Below are 23505 nucleotides of genomic sequence, written 5' to 3'. Positions count from 1 at the left end.
TACTAATTTTGTAAATTGACTAATTAATTTTTTTTTTGGAAATACATTTTCTAATCACAACACAAAGTCAACGATACCCTCGAACTCATCACAACACAAAATCAAAACCTTAAATTACATCAACTCAAAATTCAAATGAAGAGTTAATGCTTCCCCAAATGAACTCAAAGAAAGCTTCAAACAATTGTGAAATTATGTTGTTCGAATGAACAAGCAAGATTAAGGTCTATGTAATATTATGTTAATCGGAATCCAACCAATTCCCAAATCATTGAACGACAATAAAGTTTGCTGAACTTTCTTATTCAAGTATCATTTCAGTATTATCAACAAAATAGATAAATGTAATTCTTAGGATTCCATATGGCATGTTCTTATTGGATGAGTATATTTCCTTTTAGAAAAACTTTAGTTAGTGCGATCTTTGTAGAAACAAAAAAGCAAGTGAACCTTTCTATTTTGATAAACAATAATACGGAGTTTCTTTTTTGGTAGAATAGTAATATGTCAAAAGATTCCCTTGTTTTGGTATGAAAATGAAATCACCCACTATTCTTCTCTGCTTCTTCTTTCTCTTTTCTGTTTCTGCTCCACTGTTTGAAGCCTTTAACAATGGCGATGGAGAATTCATATCCGAAGAAAAAGAAGAACCCCACATCAAAAGATCCGATTTCCCACCCGGGTTTCTTTTTGGAGTTGCCACTTCTGCTTACCAAGTCGATAATCTCCTCATTCTACCCCTTTCTTGCTCATTATCATACCCACATTTAATTCATGAATTGTTTTTAGGTTGAAGGAGCTTATCTCGAAGATGCTAAGTCCTTAAGCAACTGGGATGTATATTGTCATTCTATAGGTTAACACCATAGAATCCCTGATTTCTATTGTTTATATGATGAATTCATTATTGAATTTGTAGTGATGAATCCATTATTGATTATCCATCCTCGTTTTTATTAGGCTGTGGAGAAAATTCAGAGAATGGAGATATTGCAGATGATCATTATCATCTGTTCTTGGTATATTTCCAGCTTCAATTGACTTTTCGTATCAAAAACAAAAAACAGTTTCTATACTTCCAACTTTTTTTGTTTGAATTTTTTGAATACAGAAAGACATAGAGATGATGCATTCCCTTGGTCTAAAAGCATACAAATTTTCGATTTCATGGGCTAGAATTCTTCCAAGAGGAAGATTCGGTGAAGTTAATCCTGTAGGAATCATGTTCTACAACAAGATTATAGATAACCTGATCCTCAAAGGTGTAAAAAGATTAAAACTTGATTAAAATCAATGACTTGTGATTTTAGTTGTAAAAAGATTAAAGCTTGATTAAAATCATACAGGAATCGAGCCATTTGTGACACTTTTCCATAACGATTATCCACATGAATTTGAAGAGATATACGGGTCCGGGTCTTGGCTAAACCCCGAAATGCAGTATGACTAAAAATTAATGTCATTTTCATCTTTACATAAATTTTCATTTTGCTTATTGGATGCATTATGGTGTCAGGAAAGACTTTGTACATTTGGCAGAAATTTGTTTCAAGTTTTTTGGAGATCGAGTGAAGTATTGGATCACGATTAACGAACCTAATGTGTTCATAGAATTGTCTTATGAATTCGGGTTATTTCCACCTTCTCGTTGTTCAAAGCCTTTTGGAAATTGCAATGTTGGAAATTCTGATGTGGAACCTCTTATTGCCATGCATAATATGTTGTTAGCTCATGGAAAGGTAGCCAAGCTATATCATGAAACTTTCAAGGTAATCGAACTAATTTTAAGACTTTGTGACATTACATAAAAAATCATTACATTATCAATGTTTTACCTAAAAAGTTGTTTTTTTTAACCATTTCAACCATTATTGAATTACAAAAAGTGGTTACCAAGTTTAATTTGCTTATATAGCAATCTTTAATGAGCTTACATATAATGTGAATGTGACATAAGAAATATCTAGATAAAGTATGTGCTAAACCGATGGACATTTTTCTGACACTTCAACACCTTTACATGGACATTTATTTTCCTTGCAACATATTTAAAAGGGTCCCCATTTAAAATGGCAACCCATTTAAAATCTTTCCATGTAATCAAATCAAACACGGTTACCGGTTTTTGTAGGTTAATATATGTCGGAATGGACAATTTGTTTTAGATCATTCTCTTTTATGGAAAAAAAAAATCATAATACTTTGTTAGGTAAAATGATGATAGTGTAATGGCAAATTTGTAATTCTCCTTTAATGTTTAAATGATTGCATGAAGTTATCCAACATTCATGTGGATCTTTAAGGAAATGACATTTGTTCGTTTGACCTTAATTGTCAACTTCACCTCTTGGATTTTTATTGCAGCCTAAACAAGGTGGATCGATAGGCCTCGTTGTGCACTGTTACATGTACAAACCACTAACAGATAGTGAGCTCGATCATGAAGCTGCCAAAAGGGTGTTTGCTTTCAATGTTGGCTGGTAATGTTCTTAAAAATATATTGGTGACAAAAAAAAAAAAAAAAGATTCAACTTCTAATGGTTAAACAGGACACTTGATCCTTCAATATATGGAGACTACCCCGAAGAAATGCACAAATACCTTGGAAGTGAATTACCAAGTTTCTCCCTTGAGGAAAAGAAGTTTATGAAGAATAGTATTGATTTTATTGGCATCAACCATTACTCCACTATATATGCTAAGGATTGTATCAACGCTAGTTGCACTCCATTTGCAAATCGTGCAATCCGGGGTTTTGTGGACATTGTTGGAGAGCGTGATGGCATATTGATTGGTGAACCTGTAGGAAAACACGATTTTTGGCTTAATTTTATGCAACCCTATTATTCCTTTTAGTTAATAATTATGGTGTCTATTTTGTTGCATAAATAGATAGGTGTAGAAGGGATATTTGTTGTTCCTAAAGGCATGGCGGAGATTGTTAACCATATAAAGATTCGGTACAATAATAAACCTATGTTTATTACTGAAAATGGTGAGAGTTGTATTCTTTTGTTCGAATAAATTACAAATATGTTGTTATATGTGCCCATAAATTTGTATTTTTTGGCAGGATATTCTTCACCCTATGTGCATGAGGAACGAATTAATGAGATTCTCAATGATGTCAAACGAATTGAATTTCACTCAAAATACCTTGCTTCATTAGCCAAGTCCATAAGGTTTGCTTCTTTAGCCGAGTCCGTAGTTGAGGGGCATAAATGGAACTTTTTTATGCTTAAGGGGACATTTCTTTTATCTAACAACAATATTGCAAAACTCGTTAAGCCATAGTAATGTCGGTCTAGTAGGGACTAATGAGTAGTGAGTTAGATGGAGACTAGTGAAAATCCAATATGACGAATATCTATCAGATGACAAAATTTGACACGTATTTTTAAAACATGGTTTTCAAACGAAAGATACATCATGAATATGGTAAACACATTTTTAGTTACAAAATTTTAAAATATAACAATAGAAAAAACATAAAGTGAGATAACTATAAAAAATTATGTGATATATATATATATATATATATATATATATATATATATATATATATATATATATATATATATATTCAAATGTTTCTACTATATATTGTGTGTATATTAAATGTTGAAAATTTATTTAATACTCATTATATCTTCAACATGTAATATGCATTAATTATATTTTAAAATAATTAAAATGATTGATGCAGAATCAATCCTACATGCACACAACAGATAGTTAGAATACAATAACCTAACAATATATATATATATATATATATATATATATATATATATATATATATATATATATATAGGTTTATTTGAGACCATGTTAATTTTGTGGAATCGTAAGATGTAATCTAAACATAAATTTAAAATACAAAATAAAAGGAAAACTCTGATTTTTTTTAATTATTATTTTCATCATTTTATTTACCTAAAAAATAAAAATTACCTTTAAAAAAAAGTGAAATATTGTAATAAAATATGATACTGTAAATATTCTAATGTGATTTTTAAAATGCTAGAATATTCTAGAATTCTACTAGATTTGTCAGACAAGTAAAATATTTTAATATTCTACTAGAATATTTCACAAATATATATTTTTTTTATTTTTTTTGGATAAAAAATGACGAAATTAATATTAATTTTTTTTTTCGAAAATTTTCAATTATTTTGCATTTTAAAAATGTTTTTTTTTTTATCTACAAAATAAGTGACTACGATTTTGTCTTCCCATCTCACAAAATATGGCAGTATCACATTAACATATATATATATATATATATATATATATATATATATATATATATATATATATATATATATATTCAAATGTTTCTACTATATATTGTGTGTATATTAAATGCTGAAGATTTATTTAATACTCATTATATCTTCAACATGTAATATGCATTAATTACATTTTAAAATAATTATATTGATGCAGAATCAATCCTATATGCACACAACAGATAGTTAAAATACAATAACCTAACCATTTATATATATATATATATATATATATATATATATATATATATATATATATATATATGTTTATTTGAGACCATGTTAATTTTGTGGAATCGTAAGATGTAATCTAAACATAAATTTAAAATACAAAATAAAAGGAAAACTCTGATTTTTTTTTTAATTATTATTTTCGTCATTTTAATTGCCTAAAGAATAAAAATTACCTTTCAAAAAAAAGTGAAATATTGTAATAGAATATGACACTGTAAATATTCTAATGTGATTTTTAAAATATTAGAATATTTTAGAATTCTACTAGATTTGTCAGACAAGTAAAATATTTTAATATTCTACTAGAATATTTCACAAATATATTTTTTTATTTTTTTGGATAAAAAATGACGAAATTAATATTAATTTTTTTTTCCGAAAAATTTCAATTATTTTGCATTTTAAAAATGTTTTTTTTTATCTACAAAAGGAGTGAGTACGATTTTATCTTCCCGTCTCACAAAATACGGTAGTATCAAATGAACCTATATATATATATATATATATATATATATATATATATATATATATATATATATATATATATATATATATATATATATATATATATATATATATATATATATATATATATATAAGGAGACTTGGGTATAAGTTATTATTCTTGTATTTTATACAAATATCTTAAAAGTTTATAGGTCTTAGCTAGTTGGGTGGTCAATTGGGGACTAGCGTCTAGTTCAACGTCTAGGCTTATTTTTACAAGGTTATATATGGGTCAACATTATTCGGTACAATTTTTGGATATAACCCAAATCAAACCAAAAATTTCAGTTTTTGATTTTGAAAAATCGAAACCCTGTTTCTTTCTCCTATTTGTTAGTTTTATTTATTTATTTATTTTTTATTCTTGAACTATGTTGCTAATTTTTTTTCTTTTACAAAAAAAAGTAATTTATTTAAAAAATAATAAAATACAACATAAACATTTTTTATTATTAAAATTTTTAAAACTAACCGTAAATGAATTGTAGTGATTTAAATATTTAACATACTTAATCCAATTAAACATATACATAACATGATACCATTTTGGCTATTTCAGTTTGGTTTTTAAGTTTCTACATATAAAAACACCAAACATAACAAACAAAATCGGGTTCTATAGATATTTTGGTACTTAGACTTTGTATGTTCATATATTTTGAATGTAGCCATTTCATGTCTAAATTCTAAGTGCAATGTTCTTAAAATAAGCCTGTTTTTTTGTTTTGAATGATAGAAGGGGAGCTGACGTACGCGGATATTTCCTATGGTCATTAATGGATAGTTTTGAATGGATGCAAGGTTACAGTTTGAGGTTTGGATTGTATTATGTGGATCGTCAAACGCTAACACGAATACCAAAACTTTCTACAAGGTGGTATAAAAGTTTCTTAACAAACAATAGTGATCTTATCGATATGGAATCATCAAGATACAAAATATCAGTTCAAAATGATATCATGATTGTATAAAAATCAAATACATAAAAATAATTTGAAAAACTTGTATGTAACTATTCCAATAATGTATTATTGGTGCATTGTCCATTGAATAAGCAATAAATATAAAAAATGTACTTAAAACTAATTGTATCCTTCTTATCACTTGCTAGATGTATTATTGTATAAGAAAAAAGGAATTTAAATGGGATCATTACTATTACATAGTTATATTTGGTTAGAAAAATGTGTCATGTCGAGTGGTGAATCTAGGATTCAAACTCATGGGTGTCCAATTTAATAGAGATCACAAAATAAAAAAGTCAAAATATTTTGGTTAACGGATCGATTTCTTAATAATACTAGCTAATGTCTTGTAATTGTTCACGAGTTTTTATATTTTACAAACAATATATAAATATATGGTCGCTACTTGCTAATACTATTTAACATAATAAAATACAATAAAAAACAAATACGATAATAGGAAAAGAAGTAACCATTTTATATAATTTATATGTAAACAAAATATGAGTATGTTTTTACATTATGTAAAATCTATGATCTAACAAGCTTAAACATCCCTTTCGTATAGGTCATGAAATTTGTGTATAATAATAATGTTATTAAAATCGAATTTTTACATATTCTACCCACCTACAATACAATATAGTCGCTTTGAAACCATGTGCTCGCCGGTGACACAATGGTTCTGTTTTTCTTCTTTATACAAATTATAGTTCAATACTTTATCTCAACAAAGTAAACACTATTCTACTTATCTCAAAAAGACAAAGAACAACGGAGTAAGGATAATTTTAGCGGTTACCTCAAAGAACAAAAGAGACGGAGAAGGAGATGAGTCAATAGAAGGTTGAGGGACATAACCACCCAGTAACTGTGTAACGCCCTGTTTATTTAAATAAATTAATAAATATAAGTCCTAGACTAAATTGTGAAGAATTATAGAAGTCGGAGATTAAAATTGTCAGTCTCGGATTAGTCTTATAAGTATTTATGAAGGTAAGGACCACGTGGTAAATTATCGAGACCTATGATGGATAGATTATGAGAAGCAAGGGTTAAATGGTAATTTTGGACTTCATTGTAAAGAGTTTTGAAAGTCAGGGTTTAAAAGGTAAACAAATAAGGGTGGAGGGGCTGAAGTTGAATAATCCTATCACATGTTTGAATTGAGATACGAGATATACCCGTATCCATTCCCCATGTCATTTCCTTTAACCCTAAACCTAAGAGACCATTTCTTTATTCCAGCCGCCATCACCATGCGATTTTCCTTCAGCCACCATTGATGAAGAAGTGCTCGTCGTTACCTGCTTGGTTGAGTTCGGCCACCGCAGCATCTTAGCCCCCCGATGAGAGCCGCTGCGACGCTGCTGCTGGAGACGTTGCAGGCAACATAGGATCGCCGTGGATCGATGGAAGCAATGTGTTCGCATGCTTGGGCCGCGAACTACCGAGGAACTCCTGGTATGACCCTCTCCCGCCCTTCTATATCCTCTCCTCCGTTCCTTTTATGTGTGTGAGGTGTCAGACGCGTCCCTGCTGCGCCGGTGACCTTTTAGCCACCGTTCTTGCCTTTTTCCGACGACGACAGCCAGCCGAGAGGTGGCTGAATATGAGTATAATTGTGTATGCAGGTCGTTCTCAGTATTCGATGGTTGTTTGCGAAACAGTTAGCCAAAAACCCCCGCTGCCACCACCACAAGGTTGTGGTTGCCACCATTTTCTACTCTTTTGCCACCACCAGCCACCGTGGGAGGGTGGCTGTGTGCGTGATTTAGTGTGTGTGCATGCCTAGTTCATGATTTAATATTGTATTGATATTCTTGGGCAGGAAAAAATGAAGAAAACTCATCACCACCGCCTTATGCCGCCATTCCGCCGCCTTTAGCTACCATCTCCGACGGTAGTGGGCTTTCGGGTGCGTTTAGATTGATGATTGAAGTGCTTTTGGTGTTGCGTTGGCCCAAGATCATAACCACCACCACCGTGAGGTGGTGGCTGCCGCTGCGAGCCACCGCCGGCCACCATGGTGTGGCTGTGTGTGTGTATATTTAGATTAGTTTAGTGTGGGCGTGTGTGTGGTTATTGAGATTTAGCCTTGTAAAATGTAATTTGAATTTGGAATAATGAAAATGAACTAAACCACCACCGTAAGGTGGTAGCCGCCGCCATAGACCACCACTACCCGAGGTGGTAGTGGATGGTGCCCCGCTAGAAAACCCTAATGGGCTTAGAGATTGGTTTTGGGCCTATTGGGCCACGTTTGGATGAGGAACCCTAATTAGGGTTTAGAAAACCCTAATTATAAGTATTGGGCCTTAGACCTATTGGACCCACTTTTGGGCCATTGGGATTGGTTTGTGAATTAAGCCAAACTATTCCATGCCATTTATCTAGTAGAGTAAAGAACTTAATGGGCTAAGTCCTTAATGAGCTAATTGAGAAAATATTAATATTTGGGAATTTATCAGGACACACGAGAAATATCTAATAAGTGAAATATTAAATAATAATCATTGGCAGAAATTAATCTAAGCAATAATGGACTTAATGGATTAAGTCCTTAACGGATTAAGTCCCTAGTGGGTTAAGTAAGAAACACTTAACCCTAGTTATCATTTGATGTGAAACCCTAATTTCACTTGGGCTTTGTATTGGGCCATCCGAGAATAATCAAATGGACTAGAGTAATTAGTTGGGCTTTAGGGTAAGGCCCATATGAAGGATTGGGCCCAATTTGGAAAATTGGGCCATAGATGGGCCATAGTTGGGGCCTAGATGGTTGTATGATATTGGGTCCTAAAATGATACATGTTGGACTGGATTGATCAATTGGGCCATATGTTGGACTTTGATCCCTAGTTGACTTTGGGCCTATGGATTGGGCCTTGGGCTTGGGTAAGCCAAGCTAGGGGTAATGTAGTAATTATCCAAAGCATGTATTTTTAGTTATGTGTTAGAACCCAATTATTAATTGGGTGTTATTTGATGTTGACAGTTCGGGAATCTGTCAGCCAGCAGCTGGGGTGGAGTTTGTGGGACTTCAGCAGTGTGGGATTGTGTCTGCGGGACATCAGCAGTGTGAGGTGAGTTTCCTTCCAGTAGGAACGGGTCTAAGGCCACAATGCCGGCTCGTTTAGTAGCAGTAGTTTCCGGACTTTGGTCCGATGCAGTTGTTAGTTTGTTTGATGCCTTCGTGGCTCAGACAGGATTTATGTGTTAAGTGTTATGGGCTACGGCCTGACGTAGTATGCAGTATATGAGTTTATGATCATGTGTGTTATGCTATTTGATATGTGTTTTTGCTATGCTATGCTATGCCCAACCAGTTCCGGATTTCGGTCCGATGCAGTTAGTTCCGGACTTCGGTCCGATGCAGGGGACAAGGTCCCAGTCAGTTCCGGACTTCGGTCCGATGCAGTTAGTTTCGGACTTCGGTCCGATGCAGGGGACAAGGTCCCAGTCAGTTCCGGACTTCGGTCCGATGCAGGGGATAAGGTCCCAGTCAGTTCCGGACTTTGGTCCGATGCAGTTTCCGGGCTTCGGCCCGATGCAGTGGGCAAGGCCCAATATGTGTTTATATGTTATTGTATGGTATGTGGTAGTTTGGGGGAGCTCACTAAGCTTCGTGCTTACAGTTTCAGTTTTGGTTTCAGGTACTCAGTTTTCAAAAGAGGAGCTCGGGAAGATTGCAGTGCACACACCATTTTTTTTCAGCCTGGGATGTTTATACTCTGATATAATTGACAGTTGTTATAATATTTTGAGATACATTGCTTATGATTTCTATATGAGGTTTATTGACTATGGTTTTATCATTAAATTAAACGAAATTTTCAGACTGTGTTTTTGGGATGTTACAAGTTGGTATCAGAGCCTTGGTTTGAGGGATTCGGACGCACTCCCGAGTGTGTTTGAACTCAAACTAAGGAAGTGGTAAAAAGATTTAAAAAAAAGGGTTTTAGAAAAGCAAAAAGAATCTTTAGAAAGAAAAGAACTTTGAAAAGAGAAAAAGGGTGTGGTGCATGAAATCAGCTGAGCTCAAGTAAGTACTCCCAAATTACCCATACAAGTTTATGTTATGAATATCAGTTTCAGTTTCAGTAGAATAGCATGCTAGAATAGGGCTAAGTATCTAGGAAGGATGCCTTATGTGCCTATTATATGTGTATCAGCTTTATGATAATTGCATGCTAGTAGGGCTAAGGATCTAGGGAGGATGCCTTATGTGCCTGTTATATGTGTACCAGCTTATTGTGATCTGCATGATAGTACAGAGTAGCCAGTATGATAGCCAGAGTAGTATATGCTTTAGTATGTGTACTCAATGCCCGAATGCTGCTTGCTTTGTGCTCATAGGAGTTCTAGTTGTCTTTCACTAACTAGTAAATGAATATAATAAGTTACATATTGCAAGGACTAAATAATTTCAGAAGGTTAGGTCTAACCCTATTTCGTAGCTCTTGTTTGAGTCCAACCGTTGTAGGGTAGGGTCTCTCATTCGAAGAATTATCTGGTCTGAGTAATATGTAATAGTATTCGCGAGCTAGCTAGGGGAAGAAAGCAGGAACTTCGTATGCAGCTGATGGCGGAGAGTGAGTTGGTGGAGTCAGAGATTTCCCTAGGGCAAGCCTAGGATGAGAGTAGCAGAGATTAGTAGTGGTAGAAGTGACTTGGTGGAGTCGAGGCAGTACTTGAGGAAAGTACGGATAGATGTGGAATGTAGTATGGGCCCATACTACTGAAAGCAGAGGATCCGTACTCGAATCAAGGAAGGCTGAGATAAGACCAGGGAACTTGTAGTGTGAGATCCCTCGAGTTTGGATGAGTATTGTGATGTTAGTGATGGCATATTACCCAGTATAGTGACGTTACGTGGTAGACCAGATGGTAGTTCTGGTGTCGACGAGGGATCAGGCTCGGACTCTAGAGCTGGGCAGATTGATGATCAGATGAGGGAGTTCATTCCATCTGAGAATTTCGCGCAATATCATTGATCAGACTCTTGTGATCCTCAGTGTGATCAAGGAGGGCATTATAGAGATTGTGATGAGAGGCCGAGTGCATTATGCACTAAGATAACAGTCATGATAGAGACCCATACATTGGTGTTTCGGGAAATTCAGAGTTTGTGAGGCTTTAGATTGTCATGTGGGTTAGGGATCCCATTATTAGCAGCAGATGGTTGGCAGATGTCACCAACGCTTTTCGTACCAGACGTTGTCTCGAAAGGAGACAAGATCTGACTTACCTCCTATCTCCAGCGGGGTAGAGCACGAGATTGATAGGAAGAAGTTGGTGGTGAGTTGAGTAATGATGCGGTTAAAGCTATGTCATGAGATAACTTTTAGACCAGATTCTAGGCAGAGTGTGCCTAGGCGATTGAGGCGCAACAGTTGGCGCAAGAGTTGTTAGATCTCCATCAGACGACTGAGACTGTGGCAGAGATCACTGCCAAGTCTCGGGAAAGAGCTTATATGGTACCACAGTATGCAGCAGATGAGGAATTTAAGAATGTAAGTTATCAGAACATACGGTAGAACGATAGCATGGAGATCGTGAGTATCTCGGGGTGCAAGACCCTGAATGTATAAATTCTAGAGCTTGAGTTCGGGATATGGACTTGGAGCACATTGGTAAGAGGGAAACAAATCAGTTGCGTATAATGGGGGGTCTCAGGAGGAGACCGTAGATTTCGTATTAGCTTTCGAGAGACCAGCAGGACCAGATTCGGTGCAACATTTGCGGGAAACTGCACAAGGGAGCCTTTCGTTCCAGAGGTTTGAGTAAGTGTAACCCTGAGTTGTCCTCAGTTTGTGTCTGGATTGTATTTTTACAGAGAAGTCATATGCCAATTGCATACCGAGAAGCATTAGCGATTAGTGATAGAGCAATCCCCCAGAATGCAGGATTGGGGAGTACAACGTCATCTTGGTTTATTCCAAGACTGTGGAGCAGCACGAGAAGCACCAGAGGGAGGTGCTAGAGACTTTTAGGTGGGAGAGAATTTGCATAAGGTTCTTTAATTGTGAGTTCTGGTTGTGCGGGGTGCAATTCCTTAGGCACCCTGTCAACCAGAATGGTGTACTAGTCGATCCAGGCCAAGATAGAGGTCGTGAGGCAGTGGGAGATTCCGAGGTCTCCAATTGAGATTCGGAGCTTCCTGGGTCTAGCATGTTATTACTGGAGATTTATTCGGATTTTTTTTAGAAGTTGTGTGATCTTTTGGATTAGCTAGTGTTGAAACACTAGCAATGGTAAGTGTGGTTTCTAGCAGATTGGTCATGGGTGGTGAGAAGGATTGGGAATTGTTCCAGTTTTGTGTGTTGTAGGGCATTAGCTGAATCAAAGTGGGGGAGAATCGCCCAAGGATTCAGAAGCGGAAGCAGTTTTGAGACAAGGATAAGTTTCGCATCTTTATTGGGAAGGAAGATAGCCCAAGCGGTTGTATGGTTTGAGGATAATGGAGATGGAAGTTCGGAAAAGCTTGCCAATAAGGAGATTGTGTTCCTGTGATGTTACGAGCAAGATTTAGGGAATCAAAGTTGGGATTCCAGTCAGGACATGAGTTTAGCTAAGTGCGGGGCAAGCGCGTGTTCGATCCAGTGTTAGCGTGTCGTAAGTCTGCGGGTGTAGCCATAGCATTCACTAGCAGCCAGATAGTATTAGAGTGTTGTAAATCTACGGGTGTAGCCGTAGCATTCACAAGATTAGCAGATAGTACTAGGGTAATGTGAGTCTGTGGGTGTAGCCGCAGCCTTCACTAGGTTGGTAGATAGCGTGAGTGCGTTGTTAGGACGCAGGAAGAATAGTAGTACCCACCAGTTCGAGTGTAGCAGCGAGGAAATGGAAATTCACGGATTGGATTTCAGAATTTCCCAGAAGGATAAGACTTGGTTAAGCCAGTGATAAGATTGTTGAAGCGCCGCTACAGAGATGAGAGCAAGGAAGCAGTGGACTGCTTAAGGTCATTTATGACATAAGGCTACAAGTGGTCATATAGCAATCACGCTTAGCTGTGGGTTGGTAACCTCAGCATTCGACGTGTGGAACCGATCAGTTAGATCAGAAGGTCGTTAGAGCCACAGTAACAAGATAACTAGTAGTTGTTAGTTTCAGAAAAGGATTTCGTGCAAAAGTTGTGTGAGGCGACTAAGTAGGGAGTCCTTGGGGCTCCACATCCGGGCGGGAACCTGGTATTTCAGGTGATTGGCGAACGAATTGAGACCAGGAAGGTCTCAATAGATGTTGGAAAACAGCCATGTAGCAGCATGTTGTTTCAGGCAGTTCCATGTTTCAGACAGTTCAGTATTTCTGGCAGTCAGTGTTTCAGGCAGTAACGGTTTTTGGGGATTTTATGTACGGTTAGAGTCACAGATAGCTTGGGTTATGCTAAGTCACTTACGGCAGGAGTATCTGAGTTTTGGCCAACTATAAGTGAATCACAGGGATAAGTGGATCTGTGATTTTGTTTGCTAGTGGGAACCTCGAGTTGTCAGAAGTTAAGTAAGCAGCTGAGAGATAAGTGGACTGGGTGCGACGATGATGATTTCAGTATGGGCGGTCTGCCAGGGATTCAAACCATCTCAAGACATCAGATATCAGACAGCGTAGATGTGAACTATTGCGAGGAAGCTGTTCACCAGTGGAATTCAAGGCTTTGCAAGAATTGGTCACGGTTACCCTAAGAAGGCTAGGGTGTGCCCAGGTTTATGGCCATGTTACTTGAATAGTTAGTGCGTAAGGAATGATTTCGAGGACGAAATCTAATTTAAGTGGGGGAGAGTTGTAACGCCCTGTTTATTTAAATAAATTAATAAATATAAGTCCTAGACTAAATTGTGAAGAATTATAGAAGTCGGAGATTAAAATTGTCAGTCTCGGATTAGTCTTATAAGTATTTATGAAGGTAAGGACCACGTGGTAAATTATCGAGACCTATGATGGATAGATTATGAGAAGCAAGGGTTAAATGGTAATTTTGGACTTCATTGTAAAGAGTTTTGAAAGTCAGGGTTTAAAAGGTAAACAAATAAGGGTGGAGGGGCTGAAGTTGAATAATCCTATCACATGTTTGAATTGAGATACGAGATATACCCGTATCCATTCCCCACGTCATTTCCTTTAACCCTAAACCTAAGAGACCATTTCTTTATTCCAGCCACCATCACCATGCGATTTTCCTTCAGCCACCATTGATGAAGAAGTGCTCGTCGTTACCTGCTTGGTTGAGTTCGGCCACCGCAACATCTTAGCCCCCCGATGAGAGCCGCTGCGACGCTGCTGCTGGAGACGTTGCAGGCAACATAGGATCGCCGTGGATCGATGGAAGCAATGTGTTCGCATGCTTGGGCCGCGAACTACTGAGGAACTCCTGGTATGACCCTCTCCCGCCCTTCTATATCCTCTCCTCCGTTCCTTTTATGTGTGTGAGGTGTCAGACGCGTCCCTGCTGCGCCGGTGACCTTTTAGCCACCGTTCTTGCCTTTTTCCGACGACGACAGCCAGCCGAGAGGTGGCTGAATATGAGTATAATTGTGTATGCAGGTCGTTCTCAGTATTCGATGGTTGTTTGCGAAACAGTTAGCCAAAAACCCCCGCTGCCACCACCACAAGGTTGTGGTTGCCACCATTTTCTACTCTTTTGCCACCACCAGCCACCGTGGGAGGGTGGCTGTGTGCGTGATTTAGTGTGTGTGCATGCCTAGTTCATGATTTAATATTGTATTGATATTCTTGGGCAGGAAAAAATGAAGAAAACTCATCACCACCGCCTTATGCCGCCATTCCGCCGCCTTTAGCTACCATCTCCGACGGTAGTGGGCTTTCGGGTGCGTTTAGATTGATGATTGAAGTGCTTTTGGTGTTGCGTTGGCCCAAGATCATAACCACCACCACCGTGAGGTGGTGGCTGCCGCTGCGAGCCACCGCCGGCCACCATGGTGTGGCTGTGTGTGTGTATATTTAGATTAGTTTAGTGTGGGCGTGTGTGTGGTTATTGAGATTTAGCCTTGTAAAATGTAATTTGAATTTGGAATAATGAAAATGAACTAAACCACCACCGTAAGGTGGTAGCCGCCGCCATAGACCACCACTACCCGAGGTGGTAGTGGGTGGTGCCCCGCTAGAAAACCCTAATGGGCTTAGAGATTGGTTTTGGGCCTATTGGGCCACGTTTGGATGAGGAACCCTAATTAGGGTTTAGAAAACCCTAATTATAAGTATTGGGCCTTAGACCTATTGGACCCACTTTTGGGCCATTGGGATTGGTTTGTGAATTAAGCCAAACTATTCCATGCCATTTATCTAGTAGAGTAAAGAACTTAATGGGCTAAGTCCTTAATGAGCTAATTGAGAAAATATTAATATTTGGGAATTTATCAGGACACACGAGAAATATCTAATAAGTGAAATATTAAATAATAATCATTGGCAGAAATTAATCTAAGCAATAATGGACTTAATGGATTAAGTCCTTAACGGATTAAGTCCCTAGTGGGTTAAGTAAGAAACACTTAACCCTAGTTATCATTTGATGTGAAACCCTAATTTCACTTGGGCTTTGTATTGGGCCATCCGAGAATAATCAAATGGACTAGAGTAATTAGTTGGGCTTTAGGGTAAGGCCCATATGAAGGATTGGGCCCAATTTGGAAAATTGGGCCATAGATGGGCCATAGTTGGGGCCTAGATGGTTGTATGATATTGGGTCCTAAAATGATACATGTTGGACTGGATTGATCAATTGGGCCATATGTTGGACTTTGATCCCTAGTTGACTTTGGGCCTATGGATTGGGCCTTGGGCTTGGGTAAGCCAAGCTAGGGGTAATGTAGTAATTATCCAAAGCATGTATTTTTAGTTATGTGTTAGAACCCAATTATTAATTGGGTGTTATTTGATGTTGACAGTTCGGGAATCTGTCAGCCAGCAGCTGGGGTGGAGTTTGTGGGACTTCAGCAGTGTGGGATTGTGTCTGCGGGACATCAGCAGTGTGAGGTGAGTTTCCTTCCAGTAGGAACGGGTCTAAGGCCACAATGCCGGCTCGTTTAGTAGCAGTAGTTTCCGGACTTTGGTCCGATGCAGTTGTTAGTTTGTTTGATGCCTTCGTGGCTCAGACAGGATTTATGTGTTAAGTGTTATGGGCTACGGCCTGACGTAGTATGCAGTATATGAGTTTATGATCATGTGTGTTATGCTATTTGATATGTGTTTTTGCTATGCTATGCTATGCCCAGCCAGTTCCGGATTTCGGTCCGATGCAGTTAGTTCCGGACTTCGGTCCGATGCAGGGGACAAGGTCCCAGTCAGTTCCGGACTTCGGTCCGATGCAGTTAGTTTCGAACTTCGGTCCGATGCAGGGGACAAGGTCCCAGTCAGTTCCGGACTTCGGTCCGATGCAGGGGATAAGGTCCCAGTCAGTTCCGGACTTTGGTCCGATGCAGTTTCCGGGCTTCGGCCCGATGCAGTGGGCAAGGCCCAATATGTGTTTATATGTTATTGTATGGTATGTGGTAGTTTGGGGGAGCTCACTAAGCTTCGTGCTTACAGTTTCAGTTTTGGTTTCAGGTACTCAGTTTTCAAAAGAGGAGCTCGGGAAGATTGCAGTGCACACACCATTTTTTTTCAGCCTGGGATGTTTATACTCTGATATAATTGACAGTTGTTATAATATTTTGAGATACATTGCTTATGATTTCTGTATGAGGTTTATTGACTATGGTTTTATCATTAAATTAAACGAAATTTTCAGACTGTGTTTTTGGGATGTTACAAATTAAGGGCATAGGAGAGAGGCAGCAGGCGGCCGAGGCTGGAGACTCACTTAGGACGAAAGAAGCCGAAGATTGGGAGGGCGGTAGCTGCGATATCAAGGTCCAAAGACCAAAAATGTGTAATTTTTGTTTAATTTTAGGGTTTTCTTTTTCACTTTCTCTTTTACTTATTTACCCAACTTCCATATTTTTTTACTTATTTTTGTAAACTTAATAGATCAAAATGGAAAATATATTGTTGTGATAAAATATAACTTTATTTTGTTTAACCAACATTCTATTTATCTGGTTTCTTTTCTTTAACTTTTGGGATCAATAAAATCTGTAAAAACCTTTTTTTGTCGTCTCAAGTGTTGGAGCAGCCTACCGGTGTCCATCTATAATTTTCAAGGGTGTCATAAAAATCATAATCTAATCTATAAAAAGAATTTAAACACAAGGGGTGTCCATGGACATAGGTGAGGATAAGGTAGATTTGCCCCTGGTCATGTCGGGTTTGTGTTGAGTCGAAACATTAAATGGATTGATAGTGTGTGACCCTAACTTGAATCGTTTAATTATTGTGTTGTGTCATGTCAATTTGTTTATTTTCTTGTCGGATTTATGTCAGGGTTAGAGCTTAGATCTTGTAAATGCATTCACATTTTACATATTGAAAGAGAATACGTTAGGTAGGTGAAAAAATTTAAAAGAACAAAAAAACTAAAAAAAATTAGGAGTCGAGATGTGGAATGACGAAATGATGAAATCATAGTAAATTTATAGGACAAAGTGGAAAAAGTTGGACTTTGAGAGGTAAAGGAGAAATGTCACGGGGATTGAGGATGGAATGGTCGAATAGAAGTGTAAAGTACGAGAGAGAAAGAAAAACTTGAAAATAAAATATTAACTTAAGCTAAGTCGTTTTCACATCACAAAGCGACTCAACCAAAAGTTTTCTCTTGTATATTTGGTTTTGGGTATATACAATTTATCTAAACAATTAAAAATATTGTATTTAAACAAATGAGTTATTTTTGAGTTAAAATCTTTACCCAAGCCTAACCCATTCAAATTTTCGATTGTGTTGTTTCCACGAGTTAAAATCCCATACCTAAATCCAATTACTTCATATCGAATTTGTGTTGGGTTAATGTGTAGTGTCAATTTTTACCATCTTTATTTGATAGACCGTAAATGATATATGAATAGAATCAAATTAGTTGATATTTGATAGTACTAACAATACTTGTGTGCATATTAGATAATGAATTTTAATTTCTAAAAATAAAAACTAAATATAATGAAAAATCATAAAAATCAAATAATATTCTTCTTTAATCTTGTTTTGTAATTTCCATCATTACTTTTATTGTTAAAGGTTTCGAGGTTGCAAGAAGAGAGCCGCATTATTAGACTTAACAATGAAGCGGATTTTGACCTTGGTCCATTCCTGTAGCTTGAATATATATATATATATATATATATATATATATATATATATATATATATATATATATATATATATATATATATATATATATATATATATAACTTTTCATAAACCACAACTCATGTCTCAAAACCATTCACAAAAATAAGAATAATGTCAGAGTACGAATCCCAAGAAACTCTAGTGCAGAAAACCAACATGTGTGTGTATGATGTGCCGCTACCGCACCAGCTCCTTCCCCTTCGCTGAAGAGTTACCTGAAACCAAAACTGTAAACTGTAAGCATGAAGCTTAGTGATTTCTTCCATCGTACCACATACAATACAATCACATAGCATACATACTGCCAGACAATTATGGAGTACCCGACCTACCCGATACGATCATTCTGGGGTGCCGATCTACCCGCACGACCATTCTGGGGTGCCGACTTACCCATGCGGGCATTATGGAGTGCCGTTCTACCCATGTCAAGCCATTCTAGGGTGCTGACCTACTCGTCAGTCCTAACAACCGATCCTCGGAGACTATTCCACCCCTACTGCTACTATCACATATATCATAACATAAACATACTATCAGACATATCTGGGGTGTCCGAACTACCCTTCGGTCCTAACAACCGAACTTGGGGACTATTCCCTCCTACTACCACTATCACATACAACGTATCATACCAGCATATAAACATATCACCACATAATGTCAGACATATCTGGGGCGTCTGACCTACCCTTTGGTCCTAACAACCGAGCTCTACTATTATCACATACAACATATCATGCCAGTATATAACATATCAGGTAGTAGCAAACCTAGATGATATCACAAGGACACTCATCTAATCATACAACTCCTACTGGTGGGCCAACATTGTGGCCGTAGACCCACCGCTACTGGAAAGTAACTCACCTCGAACGAGTAGCTGCTGATAATCTATGCAGGAAACCTCTGTCTGCTGCTGCTCCGGAAATCCTCCGGCTATAATCCCCACAAAACACTCAGTCAGAAACTGATATATACTCTTGGGGTAAAATGACTATTTTACCCCCAACCAAGTCCAATTCATAGTCAACTTCTAGTTGACCCGACTCGCCGAGTTGGGCCGTCAACTCGTCGAGTCCCTTTCCTTTACTCGTCCTTATCCGCGACTTGACTCGTCGAGTTTGGCAACGACTCGACGAGTTCCCCTTCTTTACGAACATCAATGAACCTTCATCCGACTCACCGAGTCGGATGAACACTCGTCGAGTTCACCTTCATCAGATGAACAAGTCCTGACCTTGACTCGCCGAGTTGTATGAACAACTCGTCGAGTTCATCTTCAAACATAAGAAGATTGCCTTGGACTCACCGAGTCTGTTCTAGTACTCATCGAGTTCCATGAACTCTAGGTCTAAAACTAAGTCCAATGCGTTGGGTCACTCTTTTTGTCCTGCTACAACCCTTCTAATCACCCAACTGAGTTCTTTGACCCTCAACAGATATGGGACTCAAAGCCTTGGACTCGTCGAGTCCCAAGAACGGACTCACCGAGTCGATAACTTCCATGCTCTATTTCCTCGATTTCTGATGTACAACCTTTGACCAAATGATAGATCCAAGCCCCTAAGCTCGATCTAGCACGTAAAGTTTCAAACTTTACGTGCATGCATGGGACTTTTGAGCCAAAAAGCTCTAAAATGTCTCTTATGTTGCATGGGACCTTCCTTGGGTGCAAAAGCAACCCAAATCTGCTTTGTGACTCCTTCCAAGACTCAGATCCGAAGTCTTGACCCCCAACCATGTTTGCAATCATGATTGGCCACCTCATATGGCTTAAAAAGCCCTAAATCTTCCCCAAAAAGGGATCTAACAAATGAACAAGCAAGGTACATACTTTATACCTTTTAAGGACTGAAAATGATGCACCAAACTCGAATCCTTCAGTCTCCTCTTGATTCTTCTATGCTCTTCCTTCTTCCTTGAGGTCAAAACCCACAAAAATCACTCAAGAACCTTAGATTTTGCACCAAAACACTTAGGGTTTACTAGGGAGGGTTTCTGGGAGCATTAGGGACGAGTGGGGGATGAAAGAGATGATTAAATAGGGTGCAAACCCTCAGATTAGGGTTTTTTCTAGCAAGAGCCTACTCGTCGAGTCCAGGACCCGACTCGACGAGTCCATCACTTAAATCCCGCGTCCCATCCTGCTTCTACTCGGAGAGTTGGTCCTTCAACTCGCTGAGTCCAAGGCCAAAAAGCAAAAATACTTAAATAAATTACATACCAGGAACCAGGTGCTACAAATGTAACACCCAAAGTTTTGAAGGCCAAGAAAGGAAAGAAAAGCGCTAATTTTAAGGGTAGACTCGACGAGTCCAAGGAGGGACTCGGCGAGTCCGAGCGGGATTCGGGTCGAGGAGTAAGCGACCGACTCGGCGAGTCGGCCAAGGTGACTCGGCGAGTCTGGTCTGAACGAGGAAAACCCTAATCCCGGGAGTTGTACACTATTTAAAGGGTGTTATGTCCCTCCCTCAGCCCCCATATCACCCTAGAGAACCAGTACACCCTTGATTTCGTGAGAGCTTCCATCATTTGAGAGATATAGCTTGGAGGAAGGAACTTTGGGAAAGGAACTTGAAGATTAAGAAGTTTGCTTCAAAGGAGGACGTGTAGATCCGAGATCTACTTCAGTGGTGTTCATCTTGGAGGTAACAAGCTGCTATTTTCCCTTCTTTGCACCTAGATCTATGTGTGTATTTGGGCATTCATGGCATAAGAGTGACCTTTCTAGCTAGGGGTTCAGATCTGAGGTTGTTACCTCAGATCCATGCTTATTTTGATCTAAAACCCCGTAAAGTATCAGCCCTTGAATTGATTTTGAAGCCCCTTGGCCTTAAACCCTAGTTTATGGCATATTTTGCCTAGATCTCCTTCTCTACACGTAAAGTTTGGAACTTTACGTGAGGAATAGGCTTGGGAAGGGTAGATCTGCAGTTTGGAGTCCATGCATGACTCAAAAGTCCTCTGCATGTAAGGAGAACTGAAGGGACTCGGCGAGTCCTTTGAGTGGACTTGGCGAGTAGCATGAAGTTGTGGAGAAACTCGACGAGTGGGATGAACAACTCGTCGAGTCAGGTTGCGAAACCCAAACCCTTCGAGTTGAGACTCGAATCAGTGAGTCGGGTGGAGACTCAGTGAGTTGGACAGGTCAGGACTCAGAAATCGGCAGACTCGGCGAGTCATGGACTGACTCGGCGAGTTGAGTCGCGAATGGAAGGAATCTGATCATTTTGAACTCGGCGAGTCAGTAGGGTGACTCGGCGAGTAGGGTCGACCTGGAAGGTTGACTTTGACCAGGACTTTGACCTTGACCAGGGTTGACTTGGTTGTCTTTCGGGGGTCAGTTAGACTCAGTGTTGCATTGGTATTGGTAGCAAGGGGAACAGGAGTTCAGGAAGTTTCCGGGCAGTAGCTAGTGAGATCATCAGCAAGTTCAGCTAGTGCAGGTGAGTTTCCCTTTGTGTGAATGGGTCTAAGGCCACAATGCTGGCCCATGTAGTTACGAGTAGAAGACTCGGGGGTTAGCCCTAGGCACAATATGCTAGTATTATTTTCAGGACGGGGGTTGACTTGGAAGGTTGACTTTGACTAGGACTTTAACCTTGACCAGGGTTGACTTGGTTGTCTTTCGGGGGTCAGTTAGACTCAGTGTTGCATTGGTATTGGTAGCAAGGGGAGCAGGAGTTCAGGGAGTTGCCGGGCAGCAGCTAGTGAGATCATTAGCAAGTTCAGCTAGTGCAGGTGAGTTTCCCTTTGTGTGAATGGGTCTAAGGCCACAATGCTGGCCCATGTAGTTACGAGTAGAAGACTCGGGGGTTAGCCCTAGGCACAGTATGCTAGTATGATTTTCAGGACGAGGTCCAGTAATAGCGAGCGGGTGCCCAAGGATTGTTTATATGATAGTTTATACTTGTTGTGTAACATCCCAAAAACACAGTCTGTAAATTTCGTTTTAAATCAGTAATAAAACCATATTCATCAATGTCATATAAGAATCATAAACAATGTATGTCAAAATATCATAACAACTATCAAACATATCAGAGTATAAATATCCCAGGCTGAACAAATGGTGTGTGCACTGCAATCTTCCCGAGCTCCTCTTTTGAAAACTGAGTACCTGAAACCAAAACTGAAACTGTAAGCACGAAGCTTAGTGAGCTCCCCCAAACTACCACATACCATACAATAACATATAAACACATATTGGGCCTTGCCCACTGCATCGAGCCGAAGCCCGAAAACTGCATCGGACCGAAGTCCGGAACTGACTGGGACCTTGTCCCCTGCATCGGACTGAAGTCCGGAACTAACTGCATCGGACCGAAGTCCGGAACTGACTGGGACCTTGTCCCCTGCATCGGACCGAAGTCCGGAACTAACTGCATCGGACCAAAGTCCGAAATTGATTGGGCATAGCATAGCATAGCAAAAACACATATCAAATAGCATAACATACATGATCATAAACTCATATACTACATACTACGTCAGGCCGTAGCCCATAACACTTAACATATAAATCCTGTCTGACCCACGAAGGCATCAAACAAACTAAAAACTGCATCGGACCAAAGTCCGGAAACTACTGCTACTAAACGGGCCGGCATTGTGGCCTTAGACCCGTTCCTACTGAAAGGAAACTCACCTCGTGATCTGAAACCTTAAGCTTTTTGCCCGAACTGCCTGTACCCGGAACCGTCTCCGGTTTCCTCTTCTTCTCCATCTCAAGGTCAATCTCCCTCTCCCGAGCCCTAGCAATCATGTCATCCAGCGTTTTACAGCTGGACCAGCTCACAAACTGGCGGATATCGCTCCGCAGCATCTCATGATAACGGGCTTTCTTCATCTCCTCATCAGCTGCATACTGAGGAACGGGAAGAGCCCTCTCCCTGAACTTGGTGGTGATCTCCGCCACTGTCTCTGTAGTCTGGGTGAGGTCCTGAAACTCCCTGGCTAACTGTTGCACCTCGATAACCGGTGCAAACTCCGCCCTGAACCTGGTGGAGAAATCGGTCCAGGTCATGGCATCTAACGCTGCATCATCTCTAATAGTATGTCCAACCTCCTCCCACCAATCCCGTGCCCTGTCCTTCAGGAGACAAGACGCCAATCTAACCTTGTCCCCCTCGGGACATCTGCTCGTGCGGAAAGCGTTGGCCACATCCGCCAACCATCTAGTACTCGCTATGGGGTCCCACGCCCCATGGTAATCCGGAGCTCCACATGCCCTGAACTCCCTGAACGTAAGT

General features: G+C 39.1%; 1 protein-coding gene across 1 annotated transcript; it reads left to right on the top strand.

The window, feature by feature from the left end:
- The first annotated feature begins 447 nt into the window (after positions 1–447).
- Positions 448–6122, top strand: LOC145015376 (beta-glucosidase 18-like). Its single transcript, XM_078973842.1, has 11 exons — positions 448–716; positions 790–856; positions 961–1019; positions 1112–1262; positions 1347–1440; positions 1517–1769; positions 2365–2480; positions 2550–2802; positions 2893–2995; positions 3074–3182; positions 5773–6122. Exons 1-11 carry the CDS (start codon positions 531–533, stop codon positions 6005–6007), a joined length of 1626 nt encoding a protein of 541 aa, XP_078829968.1. The 5' UTR covers positions 448–530; the 3' UTR covers positions 6008–6122.
- The last annotated feature ends 17383 nt before the right edge of the window (positions 6123–23505 follow it).

Source organism: Lactuca saligna, chromosome 9 (assembly GCF_052625555.1).
Source record: "Lactuca saligna cultivar CGN05327 chromosome 9, ASM5262555v1, whole genome shotgun sequence".
Taxonomy (NCBI): Eukaryota; Viridiplantae; Streptophyta; class Magnoliopsida; order Asterales; family Asteraceae; genus Lactuca; species Lactuca saligna.
This window is presented reverse-complemented; position numbering and strand designations above follow the sequence as displayed.

Coding starts and splice junctions, on each gene's coding strand:
- LOC145015376 (XM_078973842.1), top strand. CDS start 531: ATGAAAATGAAATCACCCACTATTCTTCTCTGCTTCTTCTTTCTCTTT. Junction 1,020..1,111: donor ATCATTATCATCTGTTCTTG/GTATATTTCCAG, acceptor TTTTGAATACAG/AAAGACATAGAGATGATGCA. Junction 1,263..1,346: donor AGATAACCTGATCCTCAAAG/GTGTAAAAAGAT, acceptor AAAATCATACAG/GAATCGAGCCATTTGTGACA.